At 43.6% G+C, this 22,643-nt stretch overlaps 1 protein-coding gene across 2 annotated transcripts in view; it reads left to right on the plus strand.

Annotated features, from left to right (window-relative positions):
• The window catches only part of nlgn3a (neuroligin 3a), a 121,193-nt gene that overhangs the window by 39,815 nt on the left and 58,735 nt on the right, over window positions 1-22,643 (plus strand). For both annotated transcript variants that reach the window (XM_053428925.1, XM_053428926.1), the window contains one exon: window positions 4,045-4,194. In XM_053428925.1, the coding sequence (XP_053284900.1) occupies window positions 4,045-4,194 (150 nt within the window). The remainder of the gene's footprint in view (window positions 1-4,044; window positions 4,195-22,643) is intronic.

A 22,643-nucleotide genomic window follows, 5' to 3' on the forward strand; every position in this document is an offset into this window, starting at 1 on the left:
TCTTTCTGCACTGCTGCCAGCATCATATTTACCTCACAAACACCTTGGGAGCAAGACGGCCCCTTCCCAGAAAGGTCATTCTTCCCATTACATTGACCATGGCGATGTCAAGATCCACAGTTCTTCCAGGGATGTGTTCAGATGTTCAGACACATCTCAGGTCCGGGGTTGTGGTGAACATGCTACAACGGTAAAGGTGCACGTCTCATCGTTCCCATCCCAACAACAATGTGCAGACTCTAATAATAGCTTGTATCCTACACATGTAGGCAGTTTTATCATTGTAAAATCCAGAATGTAAAGCCCTGTTTGTCTACCCCTGTAAGAGGGGGTAGAATTCATTATACACGGCGTGTTCTACACTGGTAGCCGAAGCTATTGTCCTCCAGAAGTTGTTGTATGATAGGAGCTGGACGAATCACCAAAAGCTACGTCTGACCGAAAAGACCGTATCAGCAAGCTTCTGTTATCTCTACCTTTTACCTAAATGTTTCTAAATATCTCTTTTACATCCCGTCCAGACTGAAATTGATCTCAAGTTTTTAAACTAAAGTAGAAGCATCAATTCCAAACCTCTCCATTTTAGCGAGGCAGTGCGGACGCCAGGAGAATTCGTTGCAGAGCTTATGCATTTTAAAATGATAACGTAGTAGTGTGGATGTAGCATGAAAGACCTTTGCTATAAAAAATGAAGAACCTATAGTCACACACGTTTGATTCCATTGAAGGGAATATAAAGCAGACATTCAGAATAGTGTCACCGACTTGTACTATAGCACAATTCAGTTTAATTACACTGTCTCTTTTGTAAAAGGCTCCCCAGATAAACTATACGCGCTACATGAAAATGGCCAGTAATGGACTTGTCATGAATGAAGCGAGAAGCTCGGCCTGACACAAGCGGCACTGTCGGGTGCATGTCATGTCCTGCCACATCAGGACATTGCCACCCGTTCCCCTCCACCTCAGACCTCACTGATAGCCGCTGACAGCCAACATGTTTCACCAAGTGTTGACACAGTGAATGCCACTGACACTTATCCCGGTTTGCCTTTGTCCCGTCCCACTCCGGAGTGTCAAGGACGGTTGTGGGGGGCGCTTAACGTCAGATATATGATGGACTGCTCGGAGAGGAGGGAGATGCAAAGGACAAAAAGGTGGAGGTATAGGCAAGAGAAATATGATGGAGGAGGAGAGGGGCTGAGTACTCCTTGCCCTCCTGGTGGGTTTCACCTGCAGCAGCAACACTTAGAGGCTCAGCTCAGGCCTGTGTTATGCCTCCCACTGATACTCCAATCAGTCCTGAGCCGCTGTGAGGCACCTATGAGAGGTTGTGTCCCTCTGGTCCTGCTAGAATTCTTGCTCTGTGTATGTAGGTTTGACTGGAGCCGGACTGAAGTGCAGTCAATGGAAAACCTGCGGGTATTTATTCATTTAGGGGCAATTTGCAATAGATTTTTTCTGCTGTTGTGCAATTATTTGATTTTATTGTCAAGTTTGTGCTGGAGTGTGAGTGTGTGTCACTGAATAGTAGATGCTGCATGTTCTAACTTCTCTGGTGAGAGAAGGATGTGCTACTGTGCATAAATTATGTGTCCATTCAGCTCACTCTCCACTGCACATCAGCCTTCATTTACATTTCTACCATGCACCAGGTTTTTTTGTTCATCTCCAGAACATGAGTATATTTGTCTTTTGTTTTCAGTTTACGGTGCATGGAGTTCTATTTCAGATATTATTTTATGTGCATTAATAAACATGTCTCTGTTTCTTTTCTAGCACAGAGCTCTGTGCTGATTTTACGATGCTATGAACATGTGAACATGTGTGTTGATGTAACCATATGTTTGCCCCCGGAGAAGAAGCTAAGTTAGCAGCTTAGTCACCTGTTTCGCCAGATTAGCCCATCCGGGGTGACTGATAAAGCTCTGATCTGATTGGTTAAGAAGAGCTACTCACCTCTTTGCCTCTTAAGTTATGCTGCTCTGCAGCCCAGATGTGGATCCATCCAGAAATTAAGACTATTTCTCGCTGTAAAATACACCAAAAGTCAAATTGGGATCTGATGCATGCATATTTTCTCTCTGACACACAGCAGTGTCAGTGAGAACTGTATATCACATCTGTGTGACACCCCCCCTATCAGATCAAGTCAATAAATAGATTAGAACAAGTGGAGCTTCAATGTCTCGTTACACTCTCCCAGAGGGATTTAACTGTTGTCATGGGGACTCGATGTGAATCAACAAAAGAGGTGACTGATAACACTGACATGACTAATCTCTTTTTCTTATTTCTGCCCCTCTTCCTTCTTCCTCTTTGCCATTCTCTCTGTATCTGTTTCCCATTTGTTTGAGTATCTTGTGAAGGATATCATTTGACTGTTATTCTCCCTGTACCCCCTTCCCCAATTTGAAATGCCCTTTCCCTCTCTGACTGTACCATCCATGCTTTCTCACCCCATGCATACCCTCCTCCTCCTGTTTAAGACAAGTGCGTGTGTGTGTGCATAGAGAAGTGTCAGCCATAAATTACATTTCACTGAGTAGCCTTCTCAGATACCAGCGAGATAAAGAAAGCCATACATAAGGCCACATCATGTACAAGTTATTGCTTTGCTTTTAAACGTAACAGGGCCATGAATAACCGAGGGAATAATGAAAAACGAAGAAAAAAAACATGTGAATCACGGCTGAGCGCTGCTATAAGGTTACGGGAAAAACCGTGTCTCTACGAAATGCATTTAAGTAGTTGTCCTCGGTGCTAATGTGATGGGGTGCATAACGACGAGTGCAGCCTGCAGATGGATGCAGACTGGAGCTGTGCAGGATGTAGTCCACGATTAGCTGTTCTTTAGGACTTTGAATTTTGGCTCTCAGTCACTATAGCAACCAGAATACAATACCACCCTTTTAAATCCGAGCCCGTCGCATTATTTTCTCTTCCTTTCTTCCTTCCCTCCTTCCTTCTTTCCTTCCGGTCTGTCTTTTGTGTCTCTCTCCCTCTGTCTTCCTCTCTCTCTGCCCTCCCCAGCCCGCTCTCCCTCTCATTTTCAACCATTCTCAGGGCTTAGAGGAGAAAGGGAGAAAAAAAATCAAAAAGAGAGAGAGAGAGAGAGAGAGAGACAGAGAGTTGGACAGAGATGGAGGGAAGGCGGGAGGGAAACAGGGAGTAAGACAGGGGAGAGTCTGTGAGTGAAAGCGATACAAAGTGAGGGAGGGGAAGGCGAGAAGCTGCGGAGAACGCGGGGGGAGCAGGAGTGAAAATGAGAGAGAGTTTCTTGTCCTGTCTCCCTGCTCGAGCTAGCCAGTCAGTAATTCAGTCTATTCCTCAGACAGAGGCTTTTTTCTTCCCTCTACCTCTGGATGTGCTTTATCTGGCTGGAGTGTCATTCCAGCTGGGTATCAAGCCTTGCTCCTGGAATAAAATAAACAACCTTTTACAGATACTGAAGCACAAACTTAACCGACTGCAATACTGAGCAGGGCCGGGCAAATCAATTGTTGCAAAGAGATAGGCCTGCTTACCAAAACAAAAAAAAGGAGGCGCATGGTAGCATTGTGTAATTAGCCAGCGCGATTTCCCTATCACTGTCAAGCCAGATTAGCCTTCTCCGTGGTTAGGAGATGTGTCAGGGTACCTTTCTCTTTATTCTCCCTAATGGCTTCCTGCGTGTCTATATTGGGAAGTGGGTCTGTCTCCTGGAAGGCTACACAAAACCAAACACAGCCCTAATATGTTTGGTTTATGTGAGGTAAACGACAAGCAGCAATTTTCAGCCGAGACGGCAAATTATTCTAATGGGGCTGAACTCGTAACATCTCGAGAGGAAATTGTGTCTCAAAGGGCCGATATGTTGGAGTACTGCTTCCAACAGTAGACCAGCAGATTGTGTCCTTACAGCTGGTATCTGGGAGGTGACAGTCAGCCCCGTTTTGTGTGTGGCCACCATGTGTTCGTATGTGCTGTATATCTGAATCTGAGCTGACCCTTTGATCGGAGTAGGCGGACGGCAATGTGAATGTGTTAATGACGCTGTTGCAGACATACGAGACACCGGTGCCAAGCCCGTGATGGTCTACATCCACGGAGGATCCTACATGGAGGGGACGGGCAACATGATCGATGGGAGCGTCCTGGCCAGCTACGGAAATGTCATCGTTATCACTCTCAACTACCGCGTGGGCGTCCTCGGTAAGCTTCCCTTCTTTCTTCCTTCACCTCTTCCTCCAAGGACATTTTTCTGGGCCATCTTTGTAGGGCAGCTCGGTGTAATGAGCACCACTGATTGCCACATGCTCTCCAAATAAGACACAAGGGGGTGGAAACGCAGCCCTGTAAATACATGGACCGGTTCCTGTGCTTCTTGTTGATGCGATGCTGTATCAAAAACACGGTAATTGAGTGTGCGGAATGTGGGTTTGTTGTTGTGACTGGGGTTTAGAATAAATTAAGAAATTATTGTAATGAGGCTGGGAATGGAAAAAAAAAAAGATGATGAGATGGGCGCGATCCTGGAGAGATGGAGGAGAGGAGAAAAGTCTGTCTGAGAGGACGAGGGGTTCTCTCTCCCAGTCGCGGTTGGTTGAAGATTGACTCACACAGCTGAAACCTCTTTCAGACATAGTGTGTGTGTGTGAGAGAGAGAGAGAGAGAGAGAGAGAGAGAGAGAGAGAGAGAGAGAGAGAGAGAGAGAGAGAGAGAGAGAGAGAGAGAGAGTTAGGCTGGTGAGGAAGAGAGCAAAAAGAGAGGGAGAGCAAGCTCCATGGAAACAGCTGCAGCAACACAAAATGGAGTTTGTTAGCACACTACCGAAGCTTTGTACCTTTTCCATCCATCTCTTTGACACAGCCGATTTCCCTCCTCACACATTTAGAGTGGTTCTGTGCCGACTACAAACTGAAATCTTCCTGTTGTTGTTGTTTGCATTTGTTTTTCACCGTGAGCTGTTGGCAAATAAGGATACCTCTTAGGTTATTCTATATGTTTGTTACTGTCGAACAAATCCCCCGACGAGCCCTAAACCAATTTGTAAGTCTGCTTCTCGGGGCTTGCAGACTTCCCTACCTTGCCAGTGGCACTTTGCCCAAAGGCTATTGGTTCCAAGTGAGGGGATCCTGCAGATGTTTAAAAGCAGGCTAGAAATGTAAACTTTAATTTGTTCTTTTAAAAGCCTGGCAATTTCCTAAGACAGCTAAGCAGCTAAGCACTGTAAGTTCAAGCAAGCATTTAATATAACATGCTTTGAGGTAAATATTACATTTGTCCCGTAGGGCAAAAAAGTACAGCATCTTGAATAAATTGTCAGGAACTATCTTCAGTTGCAGATTAATATGTCCCTGTGTGACATTTGTTGAAGAGTGGCCATTTTGGCCACCAGAAGGTTATAACAGTATTATAGTTTTTTAAGCTACTTTCAAACCAGCACTACTGTCAGTTGCTCCACTCAGCACCGGCAAAAGTTCCGGAAAATACCAGAGTTACCTCATGTGAAAACAGAGCAAGAAAATCCAGGTGAGTGAGCGAGTGGAAGATGACAAGATGGACACAAAAGTGAAAAAAATAACAAAACACAAAGAATACAAACATGTCAGGAAAAATGAAAAAGAGGAACAGCACACGTAGAATGCGCTGACAAAGATGTCAACTTCAAATGACAAAGAGATTTGAGAGCTTTTGAAATCAAGAACTGGTCCTCACGTGCTGTAAACAAAAAAAGGGGGATTTACAGATTAGGATTTTCACGTCAGGTCCGGCCTCCTGCGTGCTCTACCCAGAGGCCATCACTCACCTAAATGTTTTGGACATTTTCCTCTTGTCATGAACGCGACTGACCCGGACAATCTCCTGCTGCATTATTTATATGTGAAGGGAAAAGTCCGGAAAATGTCTGGACCTAATTTTATGCCTCTTTTTCAGAGTTCATGTCGGTCGTAAAGCGGCTATAAAGGGTCACCCTTAGTTAGCATTAGCAACCTGATAATGCTCGTATGACTCTAGTAAGCCTGTAGCAGCCAAACCCTTGTAAGTACTGAAGTGGCAGAGCTAAGAATGTATAATTATATGTAATTAATTTGATTCCACTTTAATTTCTCAAATGATGCATTCGCTGTTTGTTAAGTTCACAGTCGATAGTATAATTTCACGTCAACATACATCAGTCGAGCTGTTGAGTGTTTAAAGCAGCAGGAGGGTGTAGGCAGCACAGATTCAAATAAACTCCAGTGACCAACACGATCCTAATAAAGGAACTTGTTGAGCCTAGTAACAGTGTGACTCATTGAGGCTGATGGGTTTACATGCTCCTGTAGAACAGATGATTGAAATACGGGTTATTTAATTAATAACATCAGAGCTAGTTTCTCTTTGTTATTTTACATCGGGTAGTTTCACCTGTTCAACACTTTCACTTATTCAAATGGTAGCCCCGCCTCATAGAGCTTACAACTATAGGTGTCACAACTAGTCAGGATCTGTGGCCACTGAGCTTCGGTTGGCCTTTTCATGGCAGGAAAAAACGAAGGATATCACAAGCCCCGTCCCTAAGAGAGCCATCTGCCTCAGGTCGCTGTTTATTGAGCTCCACATGTGAAGAGCAGGATGGAGACGGAGAAGTGGTGCTACTTCATCCTCCAGCACACCAAGATGACTGGTGTGGGTGAATCAGGGAGGCACTACTGCATTCATCCTGCGATTCTCCCTTTGACGGAGATGAGAGCGCCACGGCTTATCGATTTTGTCATGAGGATTGCTTGCAGTGAATGTGCCGTGTTTTCCTCGGTCATCTCGGTGGAGTATCATTCCGAGCATTGTAATCAGCCTTCAGGGTGGTAAGGTAGCCGAAATGCTGGGCGTGCTGCCCCGTGCTGCTGCTGCTGCTGCTGCTGCTGCCGGTTTTAAAGCTGAGCACGTAAGCCTGATACAGATTCATGATCAGATTTCTTTCATGGCACTTCAATTATGAGTCAGATGTTTCCTCTCTCGCTGCCACATTTTGCTAAATGTCATTCTACATGCATGCACACACACCCTCAAAAACCACATACGAGTACTCCGGGCACGTGCACTCTCGCGCACATGCTCTCAATCGCACCCACAGAGAGACCCAAGCAAAAACAAACCACAGGTTTCTCACATGGACGCACGCACTCAAAAACGTGCACGCACGAACGCAGCCCGCATGGCAGAGCTCTCTTGGTTTAGCTCCCCGGCAGCCATTCTGAGAAAAATGAGCAGAGAAGAAGTGATGCATGTCGTTGAGCGATAATGTCCATGGCTGTAGCATGGTCTGATAATCTCCCCATGGAACGGCTTTAAACTGTTATTACAGACACACTCCTATAAACCGAATAAAACCAAGGCAAGGGAGAAATCAGACCATGATGGGCCAATTAACATAAAGTGTGAATTGCAGTTCTGAGAACACCAGTGATTATAATTACATGTCTCCATTTTATATCTGTTTACAGTTTTCTTTATATTTAATACGGGTGTCGTTAGCGTTAGTCTTCTCTAAACAGCATTAAGTGGAGTCGATAAACTGTTTGTGTTTGACACCATATAACACATTAGCCGCCGCTCTCACAGGCGAGAGCCGATATCAGGTCGGGTGAAAAAAGTTTCTCTCTTCATGCATTGCTTTGAGTAAACAGCAGAGGAATCCCTTCAGTTAGATTATAGAAGAAAAAACATTTAATTTAGATTTCACCCAGGGTGAGGCAGTTTCATGTAGAAAGGCAAAATAAATAAATAAATATTAATGAGGAAAAAAAGAAAGCTTTTAATTAGGCTGCTTAAAGGGATGAGGGAATAATGGAGGAGCGAGAATTAGGCAAGATAATGAGTTTAAAGTGAAAGCAGACAAGGCAACTCAAACTCCGCTTTCTGACACTAATATAGCTCCCCCCCCCCCCCCCCCCCCCCCATCTGACTGTGGCATTAATAATGCAGAAACACATTTGAAATACACACAACAACAAATATTTTACTCATTTCACAGAAACAATAGGCCTCAACCATTAGGCAGCAACAGGTCCACACTCTCACAACTCTGTAATGAATGAAAGCATTTCTTAAACATGAAGAAGAAAAACTATTTCGCCAGCAAATTTCAACAAATTAGACGGAGGCAAACGGCTTTAAATGTCAGTGATTGTGAATGTTTGATTAATGTGTTGCGTTCATTTCATTTTCGTTGCACCATTTCTTTGCCGTAAAACCAGTTCCATTTCTATAGCGAGCTTTTCAAAATTTTCCTCAAATGGAGCAAAATGATTGAAAGATGATGCTCAGTGTGTTATGAAATATAGATTTAGCATTTGTTTGGTGTTTTCCAAAAGACAGGCCCCAGTGGATTTAATCTATATTTCAGTCTGGTTTTATAATATTTGCTCTGCAGCTGCAGAATGCACTCAGACAGAGAGAAAGAGGAGAAATACTGCAAAGATGCAACATGAAGGCGAGTTGTACAAATTCTTTCCTTTGAATGATGTCTCAAGCCACAGCCACTCCTGCTCCCATTTAAGATTGAAGAGTCCACCAATGGTGTAATGGTAATTATTGCTTTAAAGGCTGGACCAAAATACTCCTGAGGCCCCATTTGGAAACTTTCATATCTTTAACTATTAAATGAATGAGAATTACTTTCAGATTTCACCTTTCATTACGTATTGACCCAGCGCGGTGTGATCCTCACCAGATACAAACCAGAGTTCCACACGGCCTACACCCGTCCTGTCAGGACCTGGCGCACTGTGCCCAGGTCAGGGACCTGCGGAGCGAAGTGTGTTGACCAAAGAGAATCAGTGTTTGGATTCCTGCTTATCGATCTGTATTTGTGTGTGTGTGACAGAGAAAGTGACACTGTGTGTGTTGCGTGTGTGACTCCTCTCGCGCTTGTGGGGGCGTGTGTGGTCGATTGCATGTGGTGCGCGCGTGCGCCTAGTTGCCGCGCCTCTCTAATGATGTGTAATGAGTCCCAGTCAGGGGGGAGTATCTTGTATCACTGCTCTTTACAAATATAATTACTCACTGGCTCTCCAGAGCATGTCAATTTCCCAGTCCATCGGGGGGGGACTTAATTACTAGTTTCCAAATGCATTAAAAATTAACAAAGGCTGCCTCTCTTGCCAAAACCCAAGGTGAGACTCTTCCTCTGAGCCAACTGCTCTATAGAGGCGAGTGGTCAAGTACAGAGTGGAGCTGTGCAGCGCTCTCACCTCTGACAGGGTTTAGTTGTGACCTCTGATGTCTATCTGCCATATCTCTCAGATCAAAGTCATTTTATAGTGGGACCATCGGCGCTGCGGCCCGGCGCCTCGGCTCACCCAAGTTTTTTGGGGCCTTCATAAGAATAGTTTTAGATCCAATCAAAATAACCTCAACCTACTGTAAGAGTGCATGAGCAGGTGGCGGTTGAAGCTGCAGAGTGGGTGATGTAGCATTGATTTGTGGATGTGCCAGTTATTCTGTGTGCAGTAAGCGACTCTGCCTTTCTCTGTTATGTCCTGCTGCTGAAGTAAAGACGGTGACCGTTGGTAATTCAGCCGGGGATCTGGGGAGCGCAGGACATTTTGGGCTGCGTGTGAATAATATTGTACAAACACAAGTTTGTACAGTTGTTCTTTCACCGCGGCATATAAGTGCAGAGCTCCACTGAGAGCTGATCAGCACCCTGTATGCCCCTGGCCTCCTGACCCCGTCGCTGTACTCTGCTTGATGTTGGTTAAGTAGTAATACTATAAGCTGTCATCTGGGCACTTCTTTCTGAGGCCGTGTGCTGTAAAAGCATTGGCTCCATTTACTCTTGTGCACTAGCGGTTTAGATTCTTATCCATCACGCGACACCCAGTCAAAAAGGTGTCTGATGGGTCCCAAATTAAATCTGCTGCGGGACAGCGCACCCAAACACGCAGCTGACATCATGTCATAATGACCTGTCTTCAGAGACAAGAAGAACAAGGAGTCCTTCAGCAGATGGTGTGGTTCCCTCAGAGGCCGGATCTCACCTTCACAGTCAGTCAGTGGAGGATAACATCGAGACACGTCAGACACGTCAGACCAGGTGTGAACGTGCAACCTGAGAGATCTGACGTATATATGTACATTCATGTTTATGAGTTATACCAACAAAAATCTTGCAGAGACGGATTCATCGACAGCTTTTTAACCTCTAGTTTGAATGATCTTATTCAAATTCTTCTTTTATCCTCAAGGCATTTTCACACCTGAAAGTCTGGACCATGTTCCAAACCAACGTTGGATCCATTTAAGTGCATAAAAAATGTGTCTTTCCGTTTGAATGGAGACAATGAATGAACTGGTTCCTATCATTGTTGTTTAACTAACAGGATGAAGATATAGTCCGATTGTGAAGACTATAAAAAAGCCTGTGATTTACTTATATTTCTTCTTCAATTGCTTCACTTCATCTAATTGTTCCAAAAGTCCAAACTATCAAAAAGAAAAAATGCTTTTCATTTCTTGTGGACCGTCTCCTTTGATTGGACTAAGTATTTGTCTGTTGGTCCGGACCATGATCTCAGCTATCTTTCACACCTACGTTAGCTACTTTGGATCAATCTAAACTCAAAAGTCCCAAAGTCCAGACCACAAAATGTATGTGTGAAACCCCAAGAAGGACGTGAACATGTTCCGCGCTCGAGTATTTGTCTTTGGTTATTCATGATTTAATTATATGTGTAAGATGCAGTCTAACATGGTGCATCTCATTTATCACATCGGATGTCTGGCGTCAGAAAAATCCTTTTCCCAGTAACTACGAAATAAAATGAGACATGACAACCTCCTGTGTGGGGAGAGTGAATCAACTTAAAATAAAACCTTCCTATAACACAAGTCTCGCTCAGTAAATGTTCCTCAGACTCAGTCATTTCAGTTATCATCTGATATAAGAGCCTGGCGCCGAGCGGAGGAATCTGAAAAAGTCGGTGGGAGAAAAAAGCGAAGGCAGAGTGAGTTCTCTTTGTCTTTTACTATCAGGAGGGGGGGGGGGGGGGGGCTGAGATGGATATTTACTTGTTTTCGGTGCCATTTGGATGAATTGATCCAAATTAAGCAGTGAACAAAAACATTTATTCATCCTATTAATGTCAGGGAGTGAGGGATTGAAGTAATGGTTTTCATGCTCCGGTCTGCAGCAGCTTGTTGATGCTGCTTCCTCACAAATCACTGCCAGGAAATTAACTCTTAAGCCGCTCTTGCTGGGCGCGCTGCAACAAACGTCTGGCTCTTCGAGACAGGGCCGAGACGGGGCCCATTGTCTCCCAGCCTGCGGCTTTTCACTCTCCCAAAAAGATGTTTCCCCTCCAGCTCAAAACTCTTGAAAAGTGTCGATTAAAACTGACAGGGGACAATTCCGACTAGGACTGAGCCACTACAAATAATAAACATCACTAGCAGGACCTGGAACACTCCGCGTATAAGATGATTTCTAAATATAGCGCAGCTCAAACATTTAAAGGCTCCCTGTTATTAGCCTTTCATGATTAGCATTTAATTATGTTGTTTCTGCAAAAAAGTCTGATTATTCCTGTATTTCTTCATTACATTTGTTAAGTAAGTTCTCAGTTGCAGCCGGGCACTGGAGGTTTGATTGGCACGTGGCACAATCTCCAGCTCATCCAGACAGTGTGTCATTTCAAATGCTGGAAACCTCCCAGACTGGAAGTATTTAGTCGGTGGAGGGAGGGAAAGCAATCAAGACTAATTGTGTTTCCTCACGTTGATGGGAAGGTCCAAATCTGGACTGGGTTTGCTTCAGCCGGGCCTTCATGCAGAAAAGGAAAATTAAACACCAGACAGACATGAAACTAAATACTTTAAATGATTCAACCCTTAAGATTTTCGTGTAACCATAATTTGCTTTTGTTGAAATGTGTAATTTAGCTTTAGACATTTATTTGCATTACCTCAATATAAAGCAGTGATTTTGTCCAGGATTAACCAAAAACTAAATGCATACATATAGACTAGAGATGTTCTGATACCATTCTCCTCGCGCCGATACTGCTTCCTATACCTGGACTTCTAATACCAGTGCATTTAAAAAACAAAGAACACTAATATAACGTGTTTTAACAGCTCTATTCTACTTCCACTGCAAGTGAGGATTACTATCATTATTTTATGACCTGGCTCAGGTTAAACCCTTTGACAGAAAAAGGCTTGAATGAACGTCAAAGAACTTCTTTTATGATCTAGTTCGATAGTCATAATTGTAAAAGAACACGAACAAAATAATCTTAAGGACACACAAAAAATTACTTTCTTTAAAGGTTCAGTGTGTAGAATGAAGTGTGCTAGCCTTCAGTTGTCGTAAAAACAGGTGTATTGTGTACTGTAAAAAACATGGCGGTCTCCGTAGAGAGTTCCCGCTCCCATTTTAAATATAAAGTATTTAAATATAAAGGGCCCATTCTAGGGTAAATAAAATAATTTGTACAATTTAGATGATTATACACGAGTGAAAATATCACTAGGATTATTTCATATTTAGTTTCTGCCAATTAATCCCTTTCACCTAAATCTTACACACTGAACCTTTAAATAATTTGCTTTCTAATCACTAAATGAAGTCTTGAACCGGTATGTGTCGCTGTTTGACTTTTTCTTTTGTCAAATCTCTTCCTCACCAAACACCACTGAAGTCACTTCTTCTTTTGGAGCGGCAATGAAGGAGTGATTTCTGGGCAAAGAAAATTTCAGCGAAACTTCTAAAACTCTAAAGACCTAGTATCGGATCAGTACACAGATCTGCGCACTTGACATTTTCAGCAGTATCTGAAGCATTTGTGAAGCTGGTATCGGTATCAGAACATCTCTTCATGTTACCCTACATTACTGTTTTCAGTCTTGTCAACACACACCTCCCTTGGGACTCTGCTGCAGTCATATCAGGGCTGTGTAAAGTTTCTGCTGCACTTTCTACTGCCACGGCGTTTCATTAAAAGCAACTAGAAAAACCAGCGGGTGACTTGTATGTGAAGCACAGTCACAGGAGATGCGATGTTTGTGTCACAGAGATTAACGTCGACAGCGAGCGCTCATCAAACATGCACGACACGTTTGATAGACGATCAGTTTTAAACACCGTCAGGTAACATGACAATCGACATATTTGATTTCCGGAGTTAATTTTTTTCAAAGGCAGTTACCATCTGATGGTTCTGAGCGAACAGCTGTGAGTTGATTTGTTTTCATTTGGCCTCATTGGCTACATCTGCTCAATCAAAAATAAATCATAGTTAAAAAACTGGAGAGTGAAATATGGATTCAATCTGGCAGCCGAATTTAAAGAGGCTTTGAGGTAAATCATTTTTTCTTTGATCGCACAGAATCAAGTATCTTGGCCGAGTGGATTCTGATTCAATTCTCTTTTCGACATGGTCAGCCCCAACCCCTCAGCTAGGACTCCAAACTTTTTCCACTTTTCATTTCCTCCAACTTTCAGATTTTGTTGATGTCGATTCCCACATTGAATATTCCCGGAAATGCAGTTTTTTAAAAGATATACCCAGTTGCTTTGAATCGTAATCAAAAGAGATCAAGAGGTTTCAGGGGCTGTGTCACTTGACGTCTGTAACCACATGTTCCGATTCCTCTTAACAACGTTGTATTAAGATGTTCTACACCGAGCGAACAGCAGGTCTCCTCTCAGCACTGTGACTTGAACTCAGATTGCTGATGTACCGTTAATGACTTGTCCTTCTCTTTCATCTCCCAGCAAATGGAAACAAGAACAAAGCTCATTATATTTCATAAGCATGACATTTGAGAAAAACTGTGACATTAAGAAATCAATTTCGGCGATACAGTGGTGCTTTTTCACTGTGCGGGGGAACAAGCCTCCGCTGTAGCGCTGCCCTGAGATGAAAACATGTTTAGATGATTGCAGCACTTTTGCAAAAAACAGTAAATATGCATCACAAAGACATCAAAGAGCTAACCCGACAATGGCTTTCATCTGGTCAAGAGGTTCCTCCGCAGCGTCTCGTGTAAAAATGGAAACAATTCAACCGACGACGGCAATATGAAGTGCACAGATGGAGCGGCGGTTCACTGGAGGGAAATGTCAGCCTCGTGTCAGTGTCTGAGGTTGAGATGCTTTACTGCTGGATGTTTGACCTTTACCGTTCCTGATGGAGGCTGTGCTCCTCGCGAAGCTTTCATTAGCATCATCAACATTATTCGGACCGGTGGAACACAAAACTAAACTTTTAGTTAGTTTTTTCTTTGGAGAATGAAGATTTGAGTGGCTCCTCCATGACAGCAGACTAATATTTACCCAGCAGCTCTCTCGCTCTCCCACTGAAATGACGTTGTGCAGGAACAAGAGATGGCATTTCCAATTCCACCTCGGCAATATGTTAGCTCACACTGATTTAGGGCCAGAGCTGCAATTTTCAGGTAATGCCCCCAGCTGCCAGAACTTTTTTTTTTTTTTTTCATATTTTCAAGTGGCCCTTAAATTGAGTGTGTTTGTGTTCGAGAGTCAAATAAAGCATGCGGCGACATTTCATAATGCCGTGCGGGCACAGTGGCAAGTGTTGCCAATGCCGTGATGAAGCTGTTCTTTCACCTTTGGTTTTTGGGACCGAGTCTTTTAACTTGCATAAATAGATGTGGCTGAGTTGTGTGTGAATCCCTGGCTGGCCTCCGCCTTTGCTTTCCGAGCCAGATGCCCTTTTAATAGCCACACCAGTAAATCCCAAAATATATCCACAGCAACCGGGGCTTTTGTGTGACCTTCAATACTTAGTCATGTGTGGACTGGTTTATTGCCCGGCAATTGCAAAGTGACCTTGGTTTCTCAAGGATATAAATTGAGGGGTCCCCTCAACCTTTAATGTGTTATTGCATAAGATATTAGCCACACAACATCATGACCGGGGAACATGTGGCTGTTATAATCGAACCGCTATCGTTCTCCCTTTGTCTTTATGAACGGGAGATTTCTTTATGTCTGAAAGGTTCTGGACACAAATTAAAGAGTAAAACAGATCAAACTGTAGCACAAAATGATTCAGAACCATTAGCATTAGAAAACTAAAGTACATGGAGGGACACAAAATGCTTCGGAAGTAAACATTGCAGTCGGGGTAATAGTAACAGCAAATTACTGTTTTGTTTCTTTACTGAGATATTGACGCAGAGTCGGAAAATCAATTAAATGAAAAGAGTACATCTCTCTATGAAGTCTCTGAACCGATATCAGTCTGTCAGAAGATGGCATGGGCGAGATATATTATACACCCCGACGGTGAATATTTGTATTTGTCAGACTTATAACTTCAGTCTATTGCCAACTCGTATCGGGATTCTTGTTTATGGTCCCTGAAAGATCTATCTGCGGTGATTCATGGCTTGAATGCTTTGTTTTGCTTTGTACTCTCCTCTAGGAGGGAGTGCGGGGCTCCTAATGGCAGCACAGCTTTTCTTCTTAGTGCATTTGTCCTTGAGGGATTTTTAACTTCACAACCAGACACACAAGCGCACACACGGAGAGACACTTCTTCTTCCTCGGGGCAAAATACATACAGGTAACAGGCTTATCGAACGGAAGCCAGCATGTACTCCTTCCAGATGAGCCCGGTGCGTCGTGTTTGATCATTTCTGCGCTGAAGAAAAAAAAAGGTGTGTGAATGGTCCCTCCTTTTTCTGTCTTTTCTTCCGCAGCATTGTGAAGAGTAGGAAGGCCGAGGATTAGAGCACAGGCACAGCAAGAAGGAGGACGAAGGTTACGATTTGTCCATCATCAGATGTGTCTTGACACAGGAGTGATGTGTGAAAGAAGATATATGTTGGCCAGGCAGTTAGAGGAACTTGCTTCTTGTCTTGTAAGGGCATTAATCATAGCAGCGGCCAAGCCTAACCGCCAAGGTCAGCAGTCCTCGCATTGGGTGCAAGGCACTCTCCGCAGCTGCCACCACAATAGTGCTGCTGCGGAAGGACTCACAGAGGCGGGGGGGCAGGGGGGGCTGGAGAGGGTGAATGGAGCAGGATGTTGAATTGACAAGGTAAAAGTACGAGGAGAGGAATGGGGATGAGAATAAGGTTGGATTAGCGACAACCCTCAGGGGGCGTGGCTGGTAACAGAGTGACGCTGGAGGTGGCAGTGGAGGGGATTGCTTAGCAAAAGTAGGTGGACATTTTTGGAATAATGGATTACAGTGGGCAGCACGGCGGGGGGGAGTGGAGGAGCGTAGGGAGGGGGGGGTGGGGGAGCGCAGGGTAACAACGTGTGATGCACCGGTACAGTGGGCGGATCTGCAACAATCAGAGCGAGGGAGGTTGCGAGGGACAGCATGTGAACAAGGCCCGGTCACAAATGCTTTTAATCACACCTCCGGAGTAGGAGTCTGCTATTATTAAAATGAGACAGGAGTGAGAGTCATGCCCGCTCAGGAAGAATCGTGACTGCTCAGAGCTTTGAGGAAGATGCCAGATAATAAAGGTGCTGTTCATTTAGCAGATTACACAGCCAGATACTAAGAGTGATACTGTTACTTAAAACAATGAACCCACAGCAGGATGATAGGAAAAAAAACGTAGGGCGCCATGACAGGTTATATTATACATTGAGCAAGTACCATTTTGAAAGCTGATTTCATACATTTTCGCCTCAATTTCCCTGGTAGAGATAAGAAAGTATTAATACCTCTTGGTTTTGAACATATGTTCCGTTAGCTGTCCATTGAGTTGAAGCATGTTACTACTCTTGTTGCTTGCCAACGCCATTACCTCTTTAAAACCTCACTGATGAATCCTGGGATAGGTTGGGCCTGGAAGGATCCACCCGCAGTGTGAAACAGAGGTGGGCTTTATCCCAACTTCAATCCAGATTCATCTCCTTCACTATGTTGAGCCTTGATTGGTATCAAACTGATCCAAGTGGGATTTCCCACCATCTCCTCTGCCCCTCCATTCTTTTCAGCCCCATTAAGGAGGTGGAAAATTCTCCAGAGGAAAATGTAGAGAGTTAAGACACATGCTGGAAGGATTTTCTTGTAGTAAGCCAGCACACAAGGAATTCTGTGGACACTATACTTTTGCCTGACTGCGTTCGGGTTATGTAACTTCTCTCATTTCAGGTGAGGGAGGACGTTGTATTTTTAACTCTATGGCGGCATCGCAATATCATGAACCTGATCAGTTTTCTACTTAGTAGCAGAAGTGGATAGAAACTTTGACCTAAGCAGCTCTTGCCCTCCAGGTATGAGGACTTGTTTTGGAAGATTCAAGTATGACTGACTCACAACCAGGTGTAGGTTGGACCTCAGAGGCTCCTGCAGCTGGGTATGCTTTGCATTCTGGGATACAGCAGAGTTCACAAACTGTAGCAGCCTGTAGTGCATATTTAGCGATACTACAAGTTTGCAAGCTGGTCAACATCTTCTGAAATGTTTTCACAAGGCTATGTATAACAGTAGAGTTCAGGCACTTTAACAACTTTTAGTCATACTTGTTTTCTTTGTAAGTTAAACTCTCAATCTGTTACTGGACTGAGCTGATCCCAACATGTCAGTTCAGAAAAAACAAATCAAGATCCATGAATTATTCTGTTAAAGAAATGTTGAAAAATGCTTGGAATGTGATAAATTGAAAATTGAACAGGTTCTTCCGTGACCCAGACCACATCCTTTCACCTAGTTTTGTGCTAAGCGTTCAGTAGTTCAAACAAACTAACAGACAGACAAACGCATATGAAAACACAAGCTCCTTGGCGGAGGTAAAGGACAGAGCTGACTCAGTAGCTCTCTGACATGACGGACTAGACGGAGCTTGGCACTGGTGTCTCCCAGCATCAGCAACATGGATCAGAAACAATAAGGTATAACAGAGTGAGCCTGCCAGATGTGGCAAGTGATGATCAGTTAAAGCGAACCATTGGCCAGCTGATGGGCAGGAGTCCCAGAGGGATCTCCGCCCATCTGGGGAACACCCAGCCCCAGATTCAGCACCATGGACAGCAGACATGACATGAGGTGGTTTAACTTAATGGAGTGGAATAAAACGTGATCACAGATAAACAGCTGAAACACAAAGAAGACAGTGTTAAATATTGCTGAGATAGTTTATTTATTTATTTGAAGTAATAAAACTATTTTCTTTCATTTTTTAGAGATTTAGAAATGAATTTCAGAGAAATAAAAAACATTGATTTAAAAATTGTGTTTTCAGCGCTTGTAGAGAAATCCTTGAGTTTGATAGTTTTGATTGCAGTGCACAGCTACGCACCTGAATCCCATCCTGCCTTTGGTGCCTCATGATCAGAATTCCAAATTTCTCATCAATGTGTTTTTGAGGAGCGACGACGGCAACAACAACAACAACAACATCAACAACACAAGAAAGTTATGTATCAACAGCAGCCTAAAGGGGGGAAATGAAATAACATCATGACAAAGCAGCTTACAGAGGAAGGGAAGTATTGCAGATGGTTGATATCTAACACTTCATCTGAAAATTACATATTTACAAAGCAAGTCTGACATGGTTCGTCTGTAAATAACCTGGGGGAAAAAGAGGGGACATAAACTAAAATACCAGAAAAACAGGGAAAAGGATTCAGGTCAAACCAGGAGGTTCTTTTCATGCAGTATTGTGTGTGTAAAGCAAGTCAAGACATTCTTTTAAGAATGGAAATGTTCCCACTTTTTAACTCAAGTGAAATGTTGATGCTGCACAGTTTGATGTTTTTATCACTTAAATTGATTTGTTAGGTTCATCAGAGGATTACGCTTTTACTTGTAGGGTTTGGCTTTCCAGCAAAAAGAGCTTAAAGTACGGTGGCCCTGAGCGCTCAATGCACAGCAACTTTAGCAAACACGTGAAATCAGACAAAACACAAGGAAATTGAGAAAACATCTATATCACAATTTACACTAAATCACTTGAATTATTTTAATCATCACCCGTGCCACCTGTAGCTTGTTTCACGTGTTGTGATCAAGACATTTTGTTTTGTACTCTATTGAGCTCTCAGGGCCACCTCATGAATGGATTATACATCACTAATAGAAATTGCCGTATCACCATAAAAAGGTTTTTGATGATATTGAACAAGATGTTCAATTTGAAATATAGATAAAAAGTGAAAAGTAATTAAAAACATAAAGTAAATTGAGGTAAATGGAAAAAGAAGAACATGGTATTGAAGTATCGTTTAAGACCTTCATGTTGTTGGATTCTGCTTTTTTTCTTCCACGCTTTCCGGTCTGTGCTGATTTTTCAAAAACTGTGCACCAGGTACCTAATCAACAGCAGAGCTTAATTGAGATTACGCTGTAGAACAGAGAGAGGCTTTGTTCCTCGCAGGCAAGAGAAGTTCAAGGGATTCTTGTAAATATCATGTGGGACAGATGTGAGCGTCAGGTGCTGCTGAATGCCAGTTTCCTCATGAATAACAGCGGTGTAATGTGTTGATAAATCCTGAACGTCTTGTTGGAGGTGCGTGGCTTCAGGTGTTGCCTGACATTCTCTCCACGGAGCTGCCTGTCAAACCGACGCTGGGCCTCTGGAGCGCTGTCTCTTTACCTGATGTTGTTCAATAGCGCAGTTGCTGCCCTGGAAACACACTGAAGAATCCACAACCTCACAGGCGCACTGTAGCAAGACTGCTCCCCTCATATTCTGAGGTCTCATCTGTTCCTGTTTTGTTTACACAGATACGAGCCCTGCTGTGGTTTCCCATTTCAAATTGTATTAGTTTCTCTCATCACTAACACGACGTAGCAGGCTAATAAAAGCATCAGTGAAGTGTGCAGCACATGGCAGCCGCTCGGGGGAACGGTAGCTGCAGAGAGGCGGCTCTCATCTGGTGTTTTGGAGAAGGGTGGGTCCTCCTCCCGTATATTGGCCACGAGCCCATGTGAGTTGTGACCCCATGCCACTTGCCCTTTACTCTCACTGGCTGCATGCTGGCAAGTTGACCTTTATCATTAACCCCGCTGCGTGCCTGTCATTTGAAGTCTTTATTATTCACGTTCCCCTTTGGGTATATTGTATACCATGGGAGCACGGAGGAGCGATGCAGAGCTAGTTAGCACATTGACACGCAGCAATTACAGCACTTAGCTGCTGCTGGGAGAAACAGACGCGGAATTTTCAAGGCGACCAAAACGACACATGCAAAAATCAGTGTGTTTTCTGTTGAGTTACAGCCATCATTCAAACATGTGCAAACAAGTAAGTCACACAATTCTCCATGGGCTGCCGAGCGTCAAGCTGGTTTTGAGGAAGCTGAATTCAAATGAATGTAAAGAGCTAATTCATTATGCAGCTCGAACACAATTAGAGGAAAGTGACTTGCTACATTTGAAGAAAAATGCTAAATGATATTGTGTAAAAAAAACACATTTACTTCAAATCAAGCACACGTCTGTTAATGAATCTTATTTTGCAGCAAAGTTATGGAGGAGTCAAAGGTTTATAGTAGCACAGCTGATAACAGGAATCCTTCCTTTGGTCCTCGAAGGTGGATTTAAAAACAAACCTCAGGATAATGGTTTAAAATAAATCGAATTTACTTCTGTATTGCCCTTCATATAATCGGTGAAGAAATGAAAAGCCTGTTGAAAATCCAGAAATGTTCTGATGATGACAGAATGGAAGGGTTGTTTGATTTTAGAGTGCATTATGAATTTGCTACCTTTGTTTCCAAGTCTTAGAAAAAAACTGAATGGTCAATTTTCTTAGCTTATTTATTCTGTTTGTGTGTTTTTGTTTTTTAAAGCTGAGCACATTGACAATAAAAATCAATCAATCAATCACGCAGCAGCAAACCAGCAGAGGCACACCCTCACGGGACTAAGCAAACATATGCGACCGCATGCACTGCAGAGTGACTATAGACCAGCTTGGAAAATAATTCAAAAATAAAGACAAACAGAACCATCAGAAACGTTTATTCTATTAATTAGTTTAATCTCTTTAGTCACACTTTCTTTTGTAGAGCCGCGTTAGTTCCATTTAATGTCTAGAGCTCAGTCCAACACACTGAGACTGAGACACTGTTGATATTCTTTTGGACACTCGTCTTTGTCCGCCGCTGCGTTAATCAGCTGCCATTCTAATTAAACTCAGTTTGCACTTGAAATGCTTTTAAACTTGTTCAAACACTTCTGAATGGCGACTGTTTGATGGGACCCATCGCCGCCGCTGTCCTGTTTGCCTGTGATAAGAGCAACGTGCGCAAAATAAGTCAGCGGGGATGTGTTGCTTTTTAAGTGCAGATTGCCTCGTGCACAATCGGACCAAGTCAATCCGTGCCGCACACCTTCCCCGTGATATTATTCATGACTGTTTTGTGTTTTTTTTTCGCCGATCCCACATCCATTACATCTTTATCACAACCATTTTCATTATCATCTGGCTCGGCCACTTGCCTTCGCTCGGCCTCATTCTGCCGCGTGCTGAATCAGCAGTCTCCCACAAAAAGTAATCCACCGCCTTCACTGATGTGGAGTGATACGACTCTCATCATGTCAGTGCTGCCGTGACGCCTGCAGAATGTGACAAGCAGGCGGTTGACACCCCACGTCCGCCGTGTCAACTATTCAATTTGAGCAGAACACTATCAAAATTAATCCTATCAAATTACCTGATTACATTACACATCCAATTACAGTGTTTTGGTGCAGCTATCGCCGAGGCCTTTCCATTTGTTAGGCAGGTGAAATATCAACTTTGTACTTGGAGCCAATTGATTGGTTGTGCATAATGTTTGCAGGTGTACCTGTTTGTAGTCCTGTGCAAGTCGTAACAGTCCTGCAGAGCATCGTACATAAAAGTAAGCCAGAGGACAAATTACAAAATGCTTTCGCCCCTTCAAGATTTTTCCATCATTGCAAACAGAGCGGAGGAATGCAACTTGGACTACGGGAAAATTGCAAATGCACGTGTTCGCCCCCTCCTCTCTTTACCTTGTCTGATTCAATTGAACAAACTGGCATGATATTTGATGGCCTGCGAGCTCCAATTATTAGAACAATATTATGGCTGGGGTAAGTCAGGGGCACTCCAGTGGAATTCCAATAGCGTGTGGGAGCTATTTGTATTGGTGCTAGTCCTTCTGGGCTCGGAGAAGGGCATACGGCTCAATAACTCAATTCTTAACAATTAGCCCCTGACATGTCCCCAAGAAAACAGATTGAGAGGACTCCAGTGGATAATATTTTCAAAACGTCGCCAGGTTATTTAAAAAAGACAGCACGGCAAAACAAGCAGTGGCGCTGCTTTCACATTGAACGTGTCGTCGGATCAGATCGGATTTTGCACGTACGAAATTTTTCATAATGTCTCCACAGTTTGAGATGCTTTTCTCAGTATCAGCGTGGATCTGAGCACAGGCTGCACCAGCCTCTTACTGTACTCTGGAAAAAAAGGGTCTGTCTGTTCTCCTGGGCCTCTAATTATCAACAGCACCTTCAACATTTCAAATGTCCTCATCGCTCCCAATTATAAACATATTATGCAGTAATCGGAGTGGGCTCCTGGATCTGGGGTCACATCTCATCTAACTGGCCGTGTGCTCGCCGCTCCCCGCCCCTCCTCTCCTCTGAGTACAGCCTCTCAGCCGCGGACCTCGCAGAGAGTGGCCTTGGACCGAGCCCTGACCTTGC

Source organism: Pleuronectes platessa, chromosome 8, assembly GCF_947347685.1.
Source record: "Pleuronectes platessa chromosome 8, fPlePla1.1, whole genome shotgun sequence".
NCBI classification, from domain to species: Eukaryota; Metazoa; Chordata; class Actinopteri; order Pleuronectiformes; family Pleuronectidae; genus Pleuronectes; species Pleuronectes platessa.